The sequence below is a fragment of the Vitis vinifera genome, chromosome 3, assembly GCF_030704535.1.
Source record: "Vitis vinifera cultivar Pinot Noir 40024 chromosome 3, ASM3070453v1".
NCBI classification, from domain to species: Eukaryota; Viridiplantae; Streptophyta; class Magnoliopsida; order Vitales; family Vitaceae; genus Vitis; species Vitis vinifera.
Window position 1 is genome coordinate 21062113 of NC_081807.1, and position 14899 is coordinate 21077011.

The 14899-nt window shown below is 33.9% G+C and overlaps 1 protein-coding gene across 2 annotated transcripts; it reads left to right on the top strand.

Annotated features, from left to right (window-relative positions):
• The first annotated feature begins 1859 nt into the window (after positions 1-1859).
• LOC100265576 (uncharacterized) lies at positions 1860-13743 on the top strand. Of its 2 annotated transcripts, none has more exons than XM_002264166.5 (8): positions 1860-2257; positions 2359-2411; positions 5549-5608; positions 5730-5807; positions 8326-8455; positions 9644-9696; positions 10737-10898; positions 13146-13743. In XM_002264166.5, the coding sequence occupies exons 1-8, from the start codon at positions 1957-1959 to the stop codon at positions 13293-13295; spliced, it is 987 nt and encodes a 328-aa protein (XP_002264202.1). In that variant the 5' UTR covers positions 1860-1956; the 3' UTR covers positions 13296-13743. The 2 variants fall into 2 exon arrangements, with proteins under 2 accessions (XP_002264202.1, XP_059592054.1); XM_059736071.1 differs by lacking the exon at positions 13146-13743 and adding an exon at positions 12320-12517 and having other exon boundaries at positions 1866-2257.
• Positions 13744-14899: the final 1156 nt, after the last annotated feature.

Genomic DNA, 14899 nt, shown 5'->3' on the forward strand with positions numbered 1-14899 from the left:
AAAGAAAGGTCTGAGGCTTCAAATAGGTAGTACCCAACTTTAACTAAGGTAGTACCTAACGTCAGTTAAGGTAGTACCTAAGATACAGTTCCCAAAATAACAATGTGACTTACAACTAAATATGTTGTAAGTTCCATTTGGATTTAATACGGCTTATAGGTCATATGGTTGTGTTGAAATCCGTGCAATGATTTATGGTGAAAAGTAATAGATAAACAAGAAAGAAGAACACACAAATTTAACGTGGCTCGGCTAATTGCCTACTTCAACGGGAACAGGGAAGAGGATTTTCACTATGTTTAAAATTAGGGTTACATAAAAGGGTATTTATACTAACCCTTATGAATGAAATTCCAAAAATACCCTTGAACCGTACCACGGGGGGTGTTGCCCCCCGCACCCCCCAACCTATCATTCGCCCCCACAATAAAAGAAGTACAAACTTGAATGGCAAATGCTGTCACTCCGCTCCAGCATTTGCCCATTTTTCTCCATATGTCTTTTCACTCAAATATGAGCCACATACTACAACAAGGTATCTGGGAATAATATGATTCCCACAACCCAACACAAAAGTTCAAGTCTATCAATGACTCCAAAATCATTGATATGCTTCATTTCAAATAAATGAACTAAAGAACAATAAATGAAAATTATTTACCTTCAGATTTCAGTTTGAGGTTAGGGCAAAATGTGACTCAATGATAGGAAGAGATATCTTGTTCACGAAGCCAATATTTTGGATTCCAACTTTCCGTTCTGGTACACGCTGCTGTAGTAAATTCACAATCATAAATGCACCTCTTGAAGCCGTCTTTTAACCAAATGTTCTTAGGATGGAATGCTCCATTTCATTGCACTTTTATGTGAACAAGAGAGAAACATGCAGGTTGAAGTTTTGGATCAATGGTTTTTTTTTTCTCTCAAATAAGATAATTTTTGGGAATTTTAGATGGGTCTCGGGATCATGTGGGTGATGAAATCAAGAGAGAGTGAGAGAAATGTTCCCAAATCAGAGAGAAGAAAAGTTTCAGATTAGGGAAATTACAGCTGGTTGTCGGGGCGAGTGATTTTTCATAGGTTTCAAATTCAATTTTTTCTGTTTTAAAAATTTTTAGTCTCTCATGTGACATGGAGGGCTTCTTGCTAATATGGAGACAGGGTTGCAGCTAACATGAAGGCATGAAGAGGCAATCTAGGAACATAAAATGGAATCAACAAAGAGTGCATGAGAAATATAATATTTTTCCCTTGGACAATTAAATCTCATATTCCAATTGATTGGAGTTTGATTGTCATATTACTTTCAAATAGCCGTCTGCAAACGCAACTTTTCCTTTATTAAAATTTTTATAAAAATAAAACATCTTATATAAAAATATATATTTGTTTTATATGTTCAAATTAATTAAAAAAATATTTAAATTTGAGATAATAATTTTTTTTTTAAATCATTATGTATCCAATATAACCCTTTCAAAGTTTTTATATTTTGTATAAAATTATTATTATTATTATTTTTATTTTAAAAAGACGGCACAAGAAATATAGACATTTAATTTCTAATTATTTTTTTTCATTTCTTTTTTACCTTTATCGTATTACTTTTATACTTCAATTTTTTTTTTTTTGTGGTAAATTTTCACTTAATATAGGTTTAAGTTATTATTTTTTGAATGAAATGTTTATTATAAGTTTTTTTTTATTATTTTTATTTTTATTTATGTCATTTAAGCTTTAAAAAAATTTTATTCATAATTTTTTATTTTACTTTAAATAAAGATATAATAATAATAATTATTTTTTTGAGAAATCTTGTCATCATACCATGATATTATCTACCAATTTAAAGCCATTTCATTCTACTTGGCGCAATGGGGCGCCTACCAAAACAGCCACAAACGGGCATCAACTGACAAGAGAAGATAAGAGAAGTAAGAGGGCAAAACAGAAGGCATGCATTGTTGGAGTTTGATATCGTTCAAGTGCGTGTTTCCCCGGTGTTCCTCCGCTCCCATTCCTTCCTTCCCTTACCCAAGTTCATGTTCGTGCTCAACTCCTACATTCAGTGCCGGATCTCCTATTTTCTTTCACCCAAAAGTAAAAGCTCGTGCTGTCCCGGAACCAACCGGCTCTGCGTCGACCGCACAAGATGAACAAGAGGATTTTCAAGTTTTAACAGCCATTAAGAGCGAATACAACGATATATTAATCCTCGACACCCCAAAATCTCGATTACTGCTCCTGGATTCCACTCGTATGCTATCTCTCACCCCTGCCTTTGGTTTCTTCCTTTAAGTGTCATGTAAAATCAAATCAAATCAAATTCCATCTAACTCAACTTTTACATTGATACAGATAATGTACATAGCATTTTTAATAAGGAAGAGAAACGGACTGGTTCATATTGGGTATGTGGAGATTCTTTTCCTCTAGCTTCCCTCCGTATTTTCCTCCAGCTTCCCTCTGTCTTTTCCTCCAATTCATCCACGCCCAATTAGTTCTTAGAAGTGGATCTGGGAAAGTATAGGGAAAGGTAATGAAAAGGAAAAAAAAAAAATTCATCTCAAATTTTCTTGTTTGGATTACCATGGAAATGCAAGGAAAATGAAATATAATCAAGTACTTTTAAAATTTTGAGTTCTATCTTTTTTATTTATTTATTTACCTTAATGAATTCTGGGCCTGATTGGGATGGTTTTGGCCAAGCATCTAAAATATTTCCAAAAAATGTTCTGAAATTTTAATATATATATATATATATATATATAATTGAAATCATTTATGTCCAAGCCAATTCTAAACCATATTAATAGTTAAGATTGATCGTGTACTAACTTGAGCATGTCTTTTACATCTAGCACCCTTTTAGGTCCTTGATTACTCAATATAATGGTGACCACATGTTAGGGTTTAGGATAGCCTCTACAAAAAACCTAAAAGAAATGCATCTACTGAATACCATTTGATGCAGGTCAGATCTTAAACTTGAATAATTATGTCCACAATCTCTCTGTTGGTGTCCAAGATATAGATGAATTTATGGCCTTAGCTTGTTTTTAAGATAGCAGTTAATTGTTGGATTATGAGGCAAGCTTTCCAAGGTAAATAGTTGCTGGAATTTCTGGATAGCAACTTGTTTAGGTTTTGGGGTGCTCTGAAAAAAGGCCCAAATGAGGAAAGATGCTTTTCATTATGGAAGTAAGGTTTTTGGTTTGAATAATAAAGGAAAACAGTGGCTGGTTCTGTGCAATAAGTGGTTATTGAGACAACAGGAGGAAGAATAATGACAAAAAGTGCAAGAAGAAAAGAATCTAGGTAATAATACCAGTTAGTGTTATGGCCTTCGTGGAGTTGACATTCAATTCCCTTTACCAGGTTAAGGGTTCAAGGGGTGGTAGAGAAGAAGATCAAAGAATCCAGGCAGGCAGTCATCATTTGGTGCTCATCTCTTTTATAATGAAGTTAGGTTTTGGAACACAAGGAAACTCAAAAAAGTTGAACTGTAATAGTGTACTACCATGAGCCATATCATTTGGTATTAACTGACGTCTAGCTGAATTTGATTAGGTTAGGATGTGATATTAGTATCTAGGGTTTATTTGTAAGATCTACTGCATTGGCAGTAAATTATGTCTGATGTATCATATGACTAGTTTTGATGTCTTTGACTCTTTGATAATTGTTTCTATATCTGCTTAATCTTGTAATCAATCTAAACGTATCTTGGGTATTATCAAAGTAATATGTGGGCTTAAAGACAGTTCCATATAACTTCTGCAACCCAGTAGACAACCTCATATTTTTAATGCCTCTACTTTCATGTTTTTACATACATATTTTTTCTTTGCTTTTAGAATATCTATTCTTGTGGGTTTTTTTAGAGCTCCTGTATCTTTAAGAAAATCCCCTTACCTGACTGTTTTCACAAAGTTGTGTTCTTTTTATCTCAACATATTTGGTGCTTGTGGTTAGGTTAAATTTGAACATTTCAGGTCTTTGGTGATTTTGGTGTTGATCACTTAGAAGTGTTCTTTTAACTACAACGACTAGAATTGTTCATTCTTTTCCAAGTTTTCCTTTGAACAAGAGAATTCATTAAATCTGTTGTCATGCCATGTGTGGTTGCAGCATCTTATCCTTCTGATTTTTATTCCTTGTTGTTTCCTATCCCAGAAAATAAGGAATTGGATGCACTATCTATCTTCTCATAACATTTGATTTGTATGTGTCCTGAGAGTTCCATTTCTTAATATTTCTTATCAACTGATGGTGTCTAATTAGTTAGATTGAGAAGTTTAGACTCCAAATCTGTTTGAAGAGGAAACAAGAGAGAGAGACACACACAATAAATCTGCTTTAGCTTCTGTGAAATCTTAACATTGTTTGACAGCCTGCGATTTGATCCTCACATTTGGGTTCATGTGCTAGAGGTCATGAAATTCCCATCCAAAACTATTTTAGGTAGTGCATTTAACCACCTATTTTAGCTGGTTATGTCCAAAGAGACTGATATTGTGTAATCATGCTTAAGCTCTTTTCTCAATTATTGACATCAGTTTTGCAAAAAGCCATTACTGTAAAGATGAGCTGCACTTCCTTGGTGGACTTGGTTTTTTAAATTGATAAGAAGTAATCAATCTATTTTCATGTAAGAAATGAAGCATTAAAAGTCTTGTTTGGTTGAAATTCGAGGAACATCAATTTGAGAGGGAGTGTTGGAAAATGATGAAATGTCGGAGAATTGCATTATGTTCTAGGGTGCCGGATTTCCATGAGTGCTGAATCTTTAAAAAAATGTATGATGCTGGCATACACCATTTGGTATTGATGAGCTAGATTTGTTTAGGTTTGGGTTTGATATTTAGAATTTTTCAGGGTTATTTTTGCAAGATTTATTACCCTGAAGATAGACTAGATCTAACATGTCATAAGACTAGGTTTGATATCTTTGATGACTCTATTCATATTTCTTCAGTCTTTGGATGTATTAAAGCCGATCTTCAGTGTCTTTCATGCAGTTTAATCAATTCTATTCTTCTTCCTTGTTTCCTAACTGTACTTAATTAGAATTTCTAAGTCTAGCTAAGAGGAAATGGAATCTTTATTCAATTATGCAAAAAAGGTCCCTATGAATTCTTTCTTTAACTTCTACTTGTGTCCTCAATGGCCAGCTTGAGATCTAGCAACTTCATCACATAACATTAACCAAATCTGACAACAACTAAATAGGTGTTGCAATTTTCTGTTTCCTTTTTAGGTGGGGCATTAAAGTGATTGTGTCATTATCTGATTAACTAGTCTAAGCGGTCCATTTGATTTCAGATTAAGAAACTGTCGAAGTTTTTGAAATATCATGTATTCATGATTAGACTAATTTGAATTTTCCAAATTTTTTCTGTGGGAAAAATGGTCAAACTTCAAAGAAGTGCTGTTCTCTTTGCTAATTTTTATTTCTCATAGCATATTTATAAATGAACAACATAAGGCATTGGCTCCTCATATCATGGATTCTCTAATTTTTATTTTATTTTATTTTTTTATACAGGATGAGTTTGCTAGTTTGCCAGCCATTGTACCAGAGGGTCCCATTGCAATCTTTGGTTTGGTAAGTCATTCGTTCTCAGCACAATGCATAAATACTTTCTTGAAATTTGATTTGTTAACCCACTGGTCAAATTTAATATGTTCACAAGGCTCTGAAAACTCAAAATGTTCAATTCCTACAGGGTGGTGGAACAGCTGCGCATCTGCTGCTTGACTTGTGGCCTTCATTGAAGCTTGAGGGGTGGGAGATTGATGAGATTGTAATGTCAAATGCCTTTCTTTATTAGATTTTCTTTATAAGAAAATTATATTTGGTAAAGTTATCATTTTAATTTTTTTTTCTTGTTAGATTAACAAGTCTCCTTGGGAAGTTATTTTTTATTCTATTATAAGTAAACATATTGGACTATATGCCTCAGGCATTTTCTCTCCATACCAGCCCAAATTAGTGCCGTTTGTCAGCCAACAATTCCTTAACGCCATCAAACAACCCAATCAAATAGGGAGACTGAAAATAGGATCATTTTAATCATCCTTAAATAACTTCAAAAAAAAAAAAAAGAAGGAAAAATCTGACCATTCTATGAAGTATTTCTATGACGATCTAGAGTACCTGAGTTGTTCCCTCTTTATGCGTACTCAACTTCACAGCTAAAACCTTAGAAATCATCTCCTCTAGTGTGATCTCTTTCCCTTGTTATTTCTGTCTGAAAGTTTTGGCTTAACACTGAATAGCAAGATTTAGTTAACAATCTTAGACTTTAGACTTTTCAATTTGGAATGGGAGAAGACATCTTATTAAAAAACACCATATGTGAAAAGATGAGGATAAAAATTATGAAAGGGATATGAGTGTTAGGATTCACACCACACACTCACAACAGAATTCTATTAGCAATGGAAGAAAGAGCCAACAATCAAGAAAATTGCATTGATCAAAACAAAAAAATTACAAAGATTAGGTAGCAAACAGTTGAGAGGTCTACAAACTCTCCCCACAGCCCAACTTAGTAATTTTTTTCCAACATTGGACTTTATGTTCCTGCCTCAATTGAGGATACTTCTGGTGATAGAGAGTTTATTAACATGACTTTGAATGACTATAACAAACTAGCACAGAAGTCTTTTAGAGATTTCATCATCATTCAACATTGGTGATGCGATTGCTATCTTGGTACATTTGAAGTACACATGCTCTTCTGGTTTCTACTCAATCTTCTTCCCCATGGGTTATAGATTTTGGAGCTTCTCATGATATGACTTGGAAAACCTCACAACTTTCTAGTTAACTAAGTCTTTTAATACATCCTCAGTCTCTTTTGCTAATGGATTTTCCTCTTCTGTCTTTGGTCAAGAAGTGGTTTATCTCATTCTATCTTCATCTTATAAACTTAATTTCATCTTGTGCCCATATTTAATTGTGTTGCTATCTTTTTCCCTTTGCTTTTAAGATCTTCACACGAAGAAGATGATTGGAGGAGGGCTTCAGCAAGATGGGTTCTACTATCATAACAGTCAGTCTATATGTTGATCTCACGGTAGCAAGATGTCAAACGTTGCTCTCTTTCTTCGTTTGTTACACCTCTCCAGTGGCATAATAGATTGGGTCATGCTTCTTTTTAGCAGTCACCATCTCCAGAGTCTTTGAATAAGTTTGGATGGTGAATCTTGTGAATTTGACAAATGCCATAAATTATCTTTTGCATCTAGAGTTAATAATAGGAGTCTTTGTCTTTGTGATTTAATCATTAAGATGTTTTAGAGTATGTATCATGATCCCTAATGTTCAGGGGTTTTGGTATTCTGTTAGTTCCATCAATGATTGTTCTTATGTTACTTGGTTATTTTTGCTGAAAGAAAAGGCTAATGTACCTTGTATATTTGAACTCGATTATCAAGTTCTAGAGGGAGAGCACTGCAGAATGGAGTTATCCTAGCTCCTGTATGGGTGACTCAACTGGGAAGGCATGCTAAAATTTTTCAGGATAAGAAAGTTTGGATGGCTGATTTATGGAACAGTGTTGTAGAAGATGAAGAAGAGAAGTAATATCCCTAATTAGAGGAATTTTCTATGGCAAAAATGTAATTTGATTGGTTACACTTATCAAGGGCAAAGGGTGCAGGAAGGTTGTTTACAGAATCTTTTAATTTTTTGAGGAACTCAACAGATTAACTCTATCCAATCATTGGTGTTTTGGTTAAGTTGAAGATATATACATAGTTCTAAGTGGGATTCCAAAAAAGGAAAAACAAAAATTGAAAAGAAAATTGAAAAGATGAATTGAAATTTATCAGGGAAGAGAAGTAGAAGTTTGCTTCCATGATTTGGTTGAACAAATTTTTTAACACTTATTCTCTTATAAATTTCAAAAAAATAAATTTGTGTGGTGGTCATATAGATTAATCTAAGCTTTTCACCATTTGTTTTGATAAATACCAGGAAAATAAAAATAATTAGTTTGAGGCTCTTTGGTTTTTAGAACTTGTCTCAAAGAAGTATATAGCATGTTAGCTCCACCACTAAATATAGAAATCCCTCCTTGCTGAACCCCATTCCCCCCACCACCACCACACACACATGGAATCTGTTTAATATTTAAATATTAAGTCAAGCGGGAAAATTGAGTAATCATCTCTACTAAATGCAATGCTCTTACACATTATAACTGGACATGAAAATGTGTTTCTTAGTAATTGAAACATCTTTGCAATTGTTAAATACTTGATTAGTTATGGTGACTGCATTGGAACTATGGTATGCTTTTGTCATGCATTCAGTTGATTCATAAATCGAGAGAATACCTTGGGCTTTCCGATCTTGAGAAACATAATCAAGCTGGTGGCATTCTTCATGTTCATGTTGGCGATGCCCTTTCTCCATTAGTTAATGTTCCTGGAGGATTTGCTGGTAAGATATTCTAATCATTTTATTCTGTAGGAAGACACAATTCATTTACCTTTTTTTTTTTTTCCAATTATTTTCTCTATAAACACAGAGGGGTCACCAATTGAATGTAATGAAAGTTTTATAAGATGCCTATAGAACCAAATAGGCTATTTACTACATAGTGTCGGGCAGTGAAGAAACATGTTAGAACAAAATGAGTTGCACAAGGTGTAAAAGTGTTAAGATCAATGAATGTTATGTGACAAGATAAAATAAGAAATGGGTATATTATAAAAGTAATGGTAAGAAATGAACACATTATTAAGAGGGTAGAGGGAACGCTAATTGAAGATAAGATGTGGAGAAGTGGTCCAGATGATTAAGCTAGATGCAGCTTGTCCTGCTAATGCATGTATGGAAGATGGCTTGGTTCATATTGAAGGTGTCAGGAGGAAAAGACGTAGGTTAAAAGGCACTAGTCTTGATGCAGTGAGAAGTGACATGTGTTTTTGCTAAAGCCTAATTAAGATTGATATACATAGTTGGCCTACTACCTAATATCTTAAGCTTTAAGCATTTAACATGATGTAGAGCCTTGTTTTACAGGAGGTCATGAGTTCCAACCTCACCAATGTTTATTTCCTCCAATTGTTGTGCCAATCTGCAAGGCCAAAAAAGAAGGTACCCATGAGGTGGGGTCTTAGGGCTAAAGCCTAAATAAGCTTGATATACAAAGTTGGCTTACTACTTGTAAGTTTAAGCTTTTAAGTCAATTGATAATTTAACAACATGATCATTGAAGATATGCAAGAAGCTATAGCTTTGGATAGAGTTGAATGACGAAAGAATTCATCTCCCTGTCATAAGGAGTTGAGACTGGCTTTTAGGTAAGGGCTGCTTTCTGTACTAAATGTTTGTTGTATGTAAACTAGCATTTTCTTCCTTTTGTCCGTTCTGGGGCCCATCCTACCTCACCTTCTTTCCCTGTTAATGGTAACAATTAAGTTAAAACTTAAAAATAAGATATTTGAATCTCATCTCACTAAGTCCATCCATGTTTACCTCAGATTCCCTAATCCCTGTCTAATACCTTCAACTTTTTTGACACATATCATTTCATCATAAATTCAATTCTATCACTGAGTTTATTTTTTACTATTACTTGGGAACCCCTTCAATTAATTATTTGTACTCACATCAATTATTCAGGTATAATTATTGACTTGTTTTCAGAGGGAAAGGTTTTGCCACAGTTACAACAGGTATATACTTCTCTATTGGATAAGTCATTTGCATCTACGGTAGAGATGTGATATTATTTTGTTGATTGTCTATACTTCTCATCTAAATGGAGTCATAATGCTATTTTAAGTTTTAGCTGTAGTAAGAATTTATGTTTTAACTTACATTGTTAATGCCATTATGGTTAGTTCATTTACACCAAAATTCAAGTGATGATATCTTGCTATAGATGGCCGCTTAGAAATAGACATATCCTGATCAGTCCTTGTTTGCTTGCCTGTATACTTATGTAGGAAAGTGGAATATAGGAAAATAAGATAAGCTGCTTTGTTGGACAGCTATGGGTTTACACTTCCCTACAACAGCTAAATGCACAAGAAGTGAGAGAAACTGATTTTATTTTTACTATCCTTCTACTCCTGTCAATTAAATTGAGCCTTGGCCTAAGCTTCAAAATTTCAATATATTGGTGAATATTCATGTTGAAGGCCAAAGACTGGGGACCTCTCTAGAGGAACAGTGATGATGCTCAGCTTGTGGGTTGGACATGGACAAGGCTAACGTATAGTTGGATGTGTCTCAGGCCTCTCCAGACGTGTCTTCAATATTTTATTTTGTCTGGGATTCTAAATTCTCTTTGTTGGCCATCTGGATCAGACAAACATTTGGTCCTTGAACCTCAAGTCCTGCTAAAGTTTCTGCTTATATTTCATGTTTCTAGATTTGGGCTTTATGGTTGAACTTTGATCAACTTGGCAGTGAAATTACTATGTAGAAATGTAATTATTGAGTGCAAGTGTAAAATTCAATTGTCTGGTTGAGCTATTTAAGGTTTGAGTTTCAACACTAGGTTAGGCTTGAGTCACTCTTGATGTGGATAATTATGTCAGTTTATCTTAATTGGTTGGCATTTTAAACCAAAGAGATAGATTAACTTTATCAAACTGAATCCTAATGTGAATCCACTTAAGTGCAGCTCCTCAATGGAAAGGGCCCTAGAATAGCAGTTGATTCCCCAAATTGAATTTGAGATTTACATGTTTTCTGACCATTTTGACAGTATGGAACTTGGTTGATTTTGAAAGACAAACTGATGGCAAATGGGCGGCTCATGGTGAATTGTGGTGGTGCTGATTATAATAGTGCTCAAATTTCATCAATCAATGGTGTCTGGGTAAAAAATTCCACACTCAAGGCATTATGCAGAGCATTTCCTGGACAAGTAGGGAACTTTCTGCATTATTATTATTATTATGATGCCAAAGCTCTATATATATTTTATTAGTGTTTCTAAATTTTTTTACTATATGACATTGCTTTCTTACAAATAATTCCTTATAATGGCATTTATTGGTAGAAGGCTCACAAGTGACTGATAACATTAGTCAAAATAAAGATCTTGCAATGATTATATACGGTTGACACGGTTATAATGCATGCTTTTTGCCTCATTTTATATGATATTTATTTATTCTTTTTCTATTTATTCACATGGCTGGTGAAATTAGTTGTTTTGTTACCTCTCTCCTGCATATCTGGTGGATAGTAGTGCTCGGGGCCATGTTAAAACAATTTGAATTATTCAAAGTTACCTTTCCCTTTTAAAGTGATGTGATGCTGTGATGAGGTTAATTATGAAAATTCACAAGCAGAAACAAGTGCTTGGTTTTCGGGCTAGTATGTGTAGCAGCAGAAGTTTTGATGCGAGATGTTGTGCAGTCATAGTAAAATAAGATCATGAACCACACAAGAAACAAAGTGACACCTATATGGTTCAGCTAATCATATTTACCTCCACAAATGAGACACATACATGGTTCATCCAATCATGCTTACCTCCACAAATGAGATGAGGATTCCAAGACAAGCCATATGAGAAGTTACAAAAGATTCAAAATTTAAGGCTTGCTCTCTAGACGCCAACACGAGCCATGAACAGACCAATATTTCCTCGCTCCTATGAGCCATGCCTAATTAGCCATGAAACAAACTCATGTTTTCATGCTCTATATTTGTTTTCCTTCTCACATATTTGTCATGCCATGAGTTTTCTCTTAAAAACCTAGAATATATGTAGAGATCCTAAACTTAGTGTCTTGTCCAATTAGAAATCCTATCAATATAAAGACTTATATTCTTATAAGAAAACCTCAAGACAATTTCGCCTTCTATAAAATAACTCTAAAACTATAATCCTTAACAAATAGAAACTGAAACAAACTAGGAATTTGAGGGACAGTCTAACAGTATTGATTTTTCCACTATATTTGCAATATGTAATTCGTTTTACTTAGATTTCTTGTATCATCAAATGATTTTCTCTTTATTCATAAAAACGTTTCTATGGACTACATGAAATAAAAACCCTAATCTTTAGAAATAATTAAATGTATTAAAGGTCTTACCATTGCAGAAAGTGTTCAGGAGGAGAGCCTATGTTTCAAGCATAACAACAGTTGCAATTCACAAATTATTTACTTTAGGTCTAATTGAATTTGGGAAATAAAGAAAAGAAGATGTATTGGCAGAAAAGGAATAGACATAAGTGGAAAGAACAGAATTTTGGTAAAGTGTTTGTCTGTGTACTTCTATCAATAATCTAATGTGGTCCTTGCCCAAAATTAAAGATGGTTCTATAATCAGATGACTCATGTACAACAAGGACTCATTAATGCACAAGGAGAAGTGATTTTGTTTAAATAGGAAGCACTACATGGACAAGAGAAGAAGGCTAAGAAGGTTGTAAGTTCAAGGTGTCGAGAGAAAACCATTATGGCCTATGATTCTGTAGATGGAAGGCCCCCTTGGAGCTGAATAGAGAAGAAGAATATTTGTATCATTTCCAAGGTAGCATTTTGCTGAAAGGCATATGTTATCATTGAAGAATTATTTGCCATATATGTGAACATTTTGAACCATTGAACTCTGCTATATAAAATTGGGACACCTCCTTTTAATTGAAAAGCCTTGTAAAATTTAGGGCATTGAACCTATTTCTGATGGAGAGGCCTTGTAAATATGAGGCTCCTAACATTCAAAGAGTTCTACATTGCTTTTAATCTTAAACATAATATGAACCTGTAATAGTCCTTACTAGTTGCCTTGTTATTTCTTTGCTCTTCCATGTTACATGTAAAGGTAGTAGACTTTAAGGAGTCTGCATCAAACTTCTGAAGTATTTATATTAAACTACTTTTAAGTTAAGTATTAAACTACTTTTAAGTTAAATGTCTGATAAATAGTGTTAGTATAATCAATAAATGTAAATTACTGAATTAATTAGTTCTCTAATATTTACCAAACCAGACAAGTACTCATCACCAGCTTTGATGTATGCATTGTCTTTATTATCTATTTCTGTCATGTATCTTGCTGATCTATCATGTTATTAATGTGCCTCTTGTGTCAAACTATTTGGTGCTAAGCCTAAACCAGAAGGATCTCACTGTTTTAAATTTGATTGGCACAGTTAAGTTGGAAGAAAATGTCCGAAAGAGAAGGTGAAAATTATCTTGCACTTACTGGGCCTTTCCCAGATTTGAAATCATGGTCTGCTACTGTGCCAGGTTGGCTGAGCTCAAATGTGGAGCAATGGAGGCCTTGCGGGCCTTTTCCATGAAAAATAGTATGGTCTTGCTTGTCAACTCTTCACACTAACAAATGATTTCTTGAGATAGAGCTTCAAGCATTTGGCTGCACTAAAGTGTTTAAGAACAGAGATAAAGTTGCATCTTCTGTGGTCTAACTCGACATTCTTTACATTCTTCAATCAACTGTTGTATTCAGTAAAGAGATGTAGATCAACTGTTGAAGATAACCTGTAGCCCTTTGGAATAGGCTATAGTTCATTTGAAGTTTAGCTCCATGCCTAAGCCAATCTTGTTATTTATCTCTTCTGTTAATGCTCTGAATTCATAGAATTGGAGTTTAAACACTCCAAACCTAGGCAACTCTTGACATATACGTTACATTAATGTGCTGTGTGTGTGTATTTCAGAGGTACTCCATTTATGATTTGCCCTCTTTTAACTCTCTTTTATGCTTCTAAAGGAATGTTCATTTATGTATTTGAGAGGTTCTGCATTTATGATTTGCCCTCTCTAACTTTCTCATTTATGCTTCTGAAGGAATATGGTAACCTTAGCAGCACATGAACATTGAATTAGAAGAGGTACTTCATTTTATTATTTTCCCTAATTTCTAATAGAACAATATCTTGGACATTTTCTTTTCTCAAGCATCACTCTTTATGTAAGCTGGTTTCAACCAAAGTTACAAAGTTTTCCAAAATATTTCTGGGTAATTTGTGTGACATTAAGTTTAATTAGTCTTTATAATCGTCTAAGGATTATAACATTTTTTAGGCCTCCAAAAGGGGAAGTAGGTGCAAACTTTGGAACATTCTAATTTGAAGCCAAGTTCATTCATATATCAAGATGGGTCACATATATGTTCATTTTGAAGCCCCATAGGAACTTTGCCACATTAATTGATTGCGCTGGTGTTGTCAGAATAGGAGCATTCGTAATATTTCTAGGCCACTTAAATTACTCAAAGACAAGATTTGCCAAAATCTTTCTAGCCATGTAAACAATGACGGTGCCCAAGTATTGCAGCTGAGGGGTGCTACTGTTCAAACTGCCTCCTTGAATAGCTTCGCGGTACAGATAAATGCATGAAGTATCTTTAATTTTGTGGAACATTACACTTAACCACCGAATGTATCGGCTATTGGGCGGTGCATTTATGAAAATATTGAAATTTTGGTTAATAAAAGTACTTACAGAACAGCTATGATTATTAATATCATGTCAAAAAGTCAAGATATAGGTTATGTTATATATAAATAAAGGCACTAGCCATAGCTACTTAAGAGGAGATTTACAGGCTAAAATATATTTAAGTGTGGATTGGATAGTTTACTTCAAAATTGGTTTGTATTTTCATCACTCAGAACATTTGAATTTATCCCTTCATCACTAAAAATATGCATACTAATAAAAAAAGATTAATTTCATTGATCTCTCTTGAGATTTTGACTAAATACAAATAATTCTTATTGATTTGAAATTTGATCATATACCTCTTCTATTATTCTCATTTGAAATTTTCGATAGCCTCTCTTATAATTCATTATAAGAAAGGTATTTGATAAATTTTCCAATAAATAGGAATGGATTGTATTTAACAAAACCTCAAAAGAGCTTAGTGAAATTATCCCAC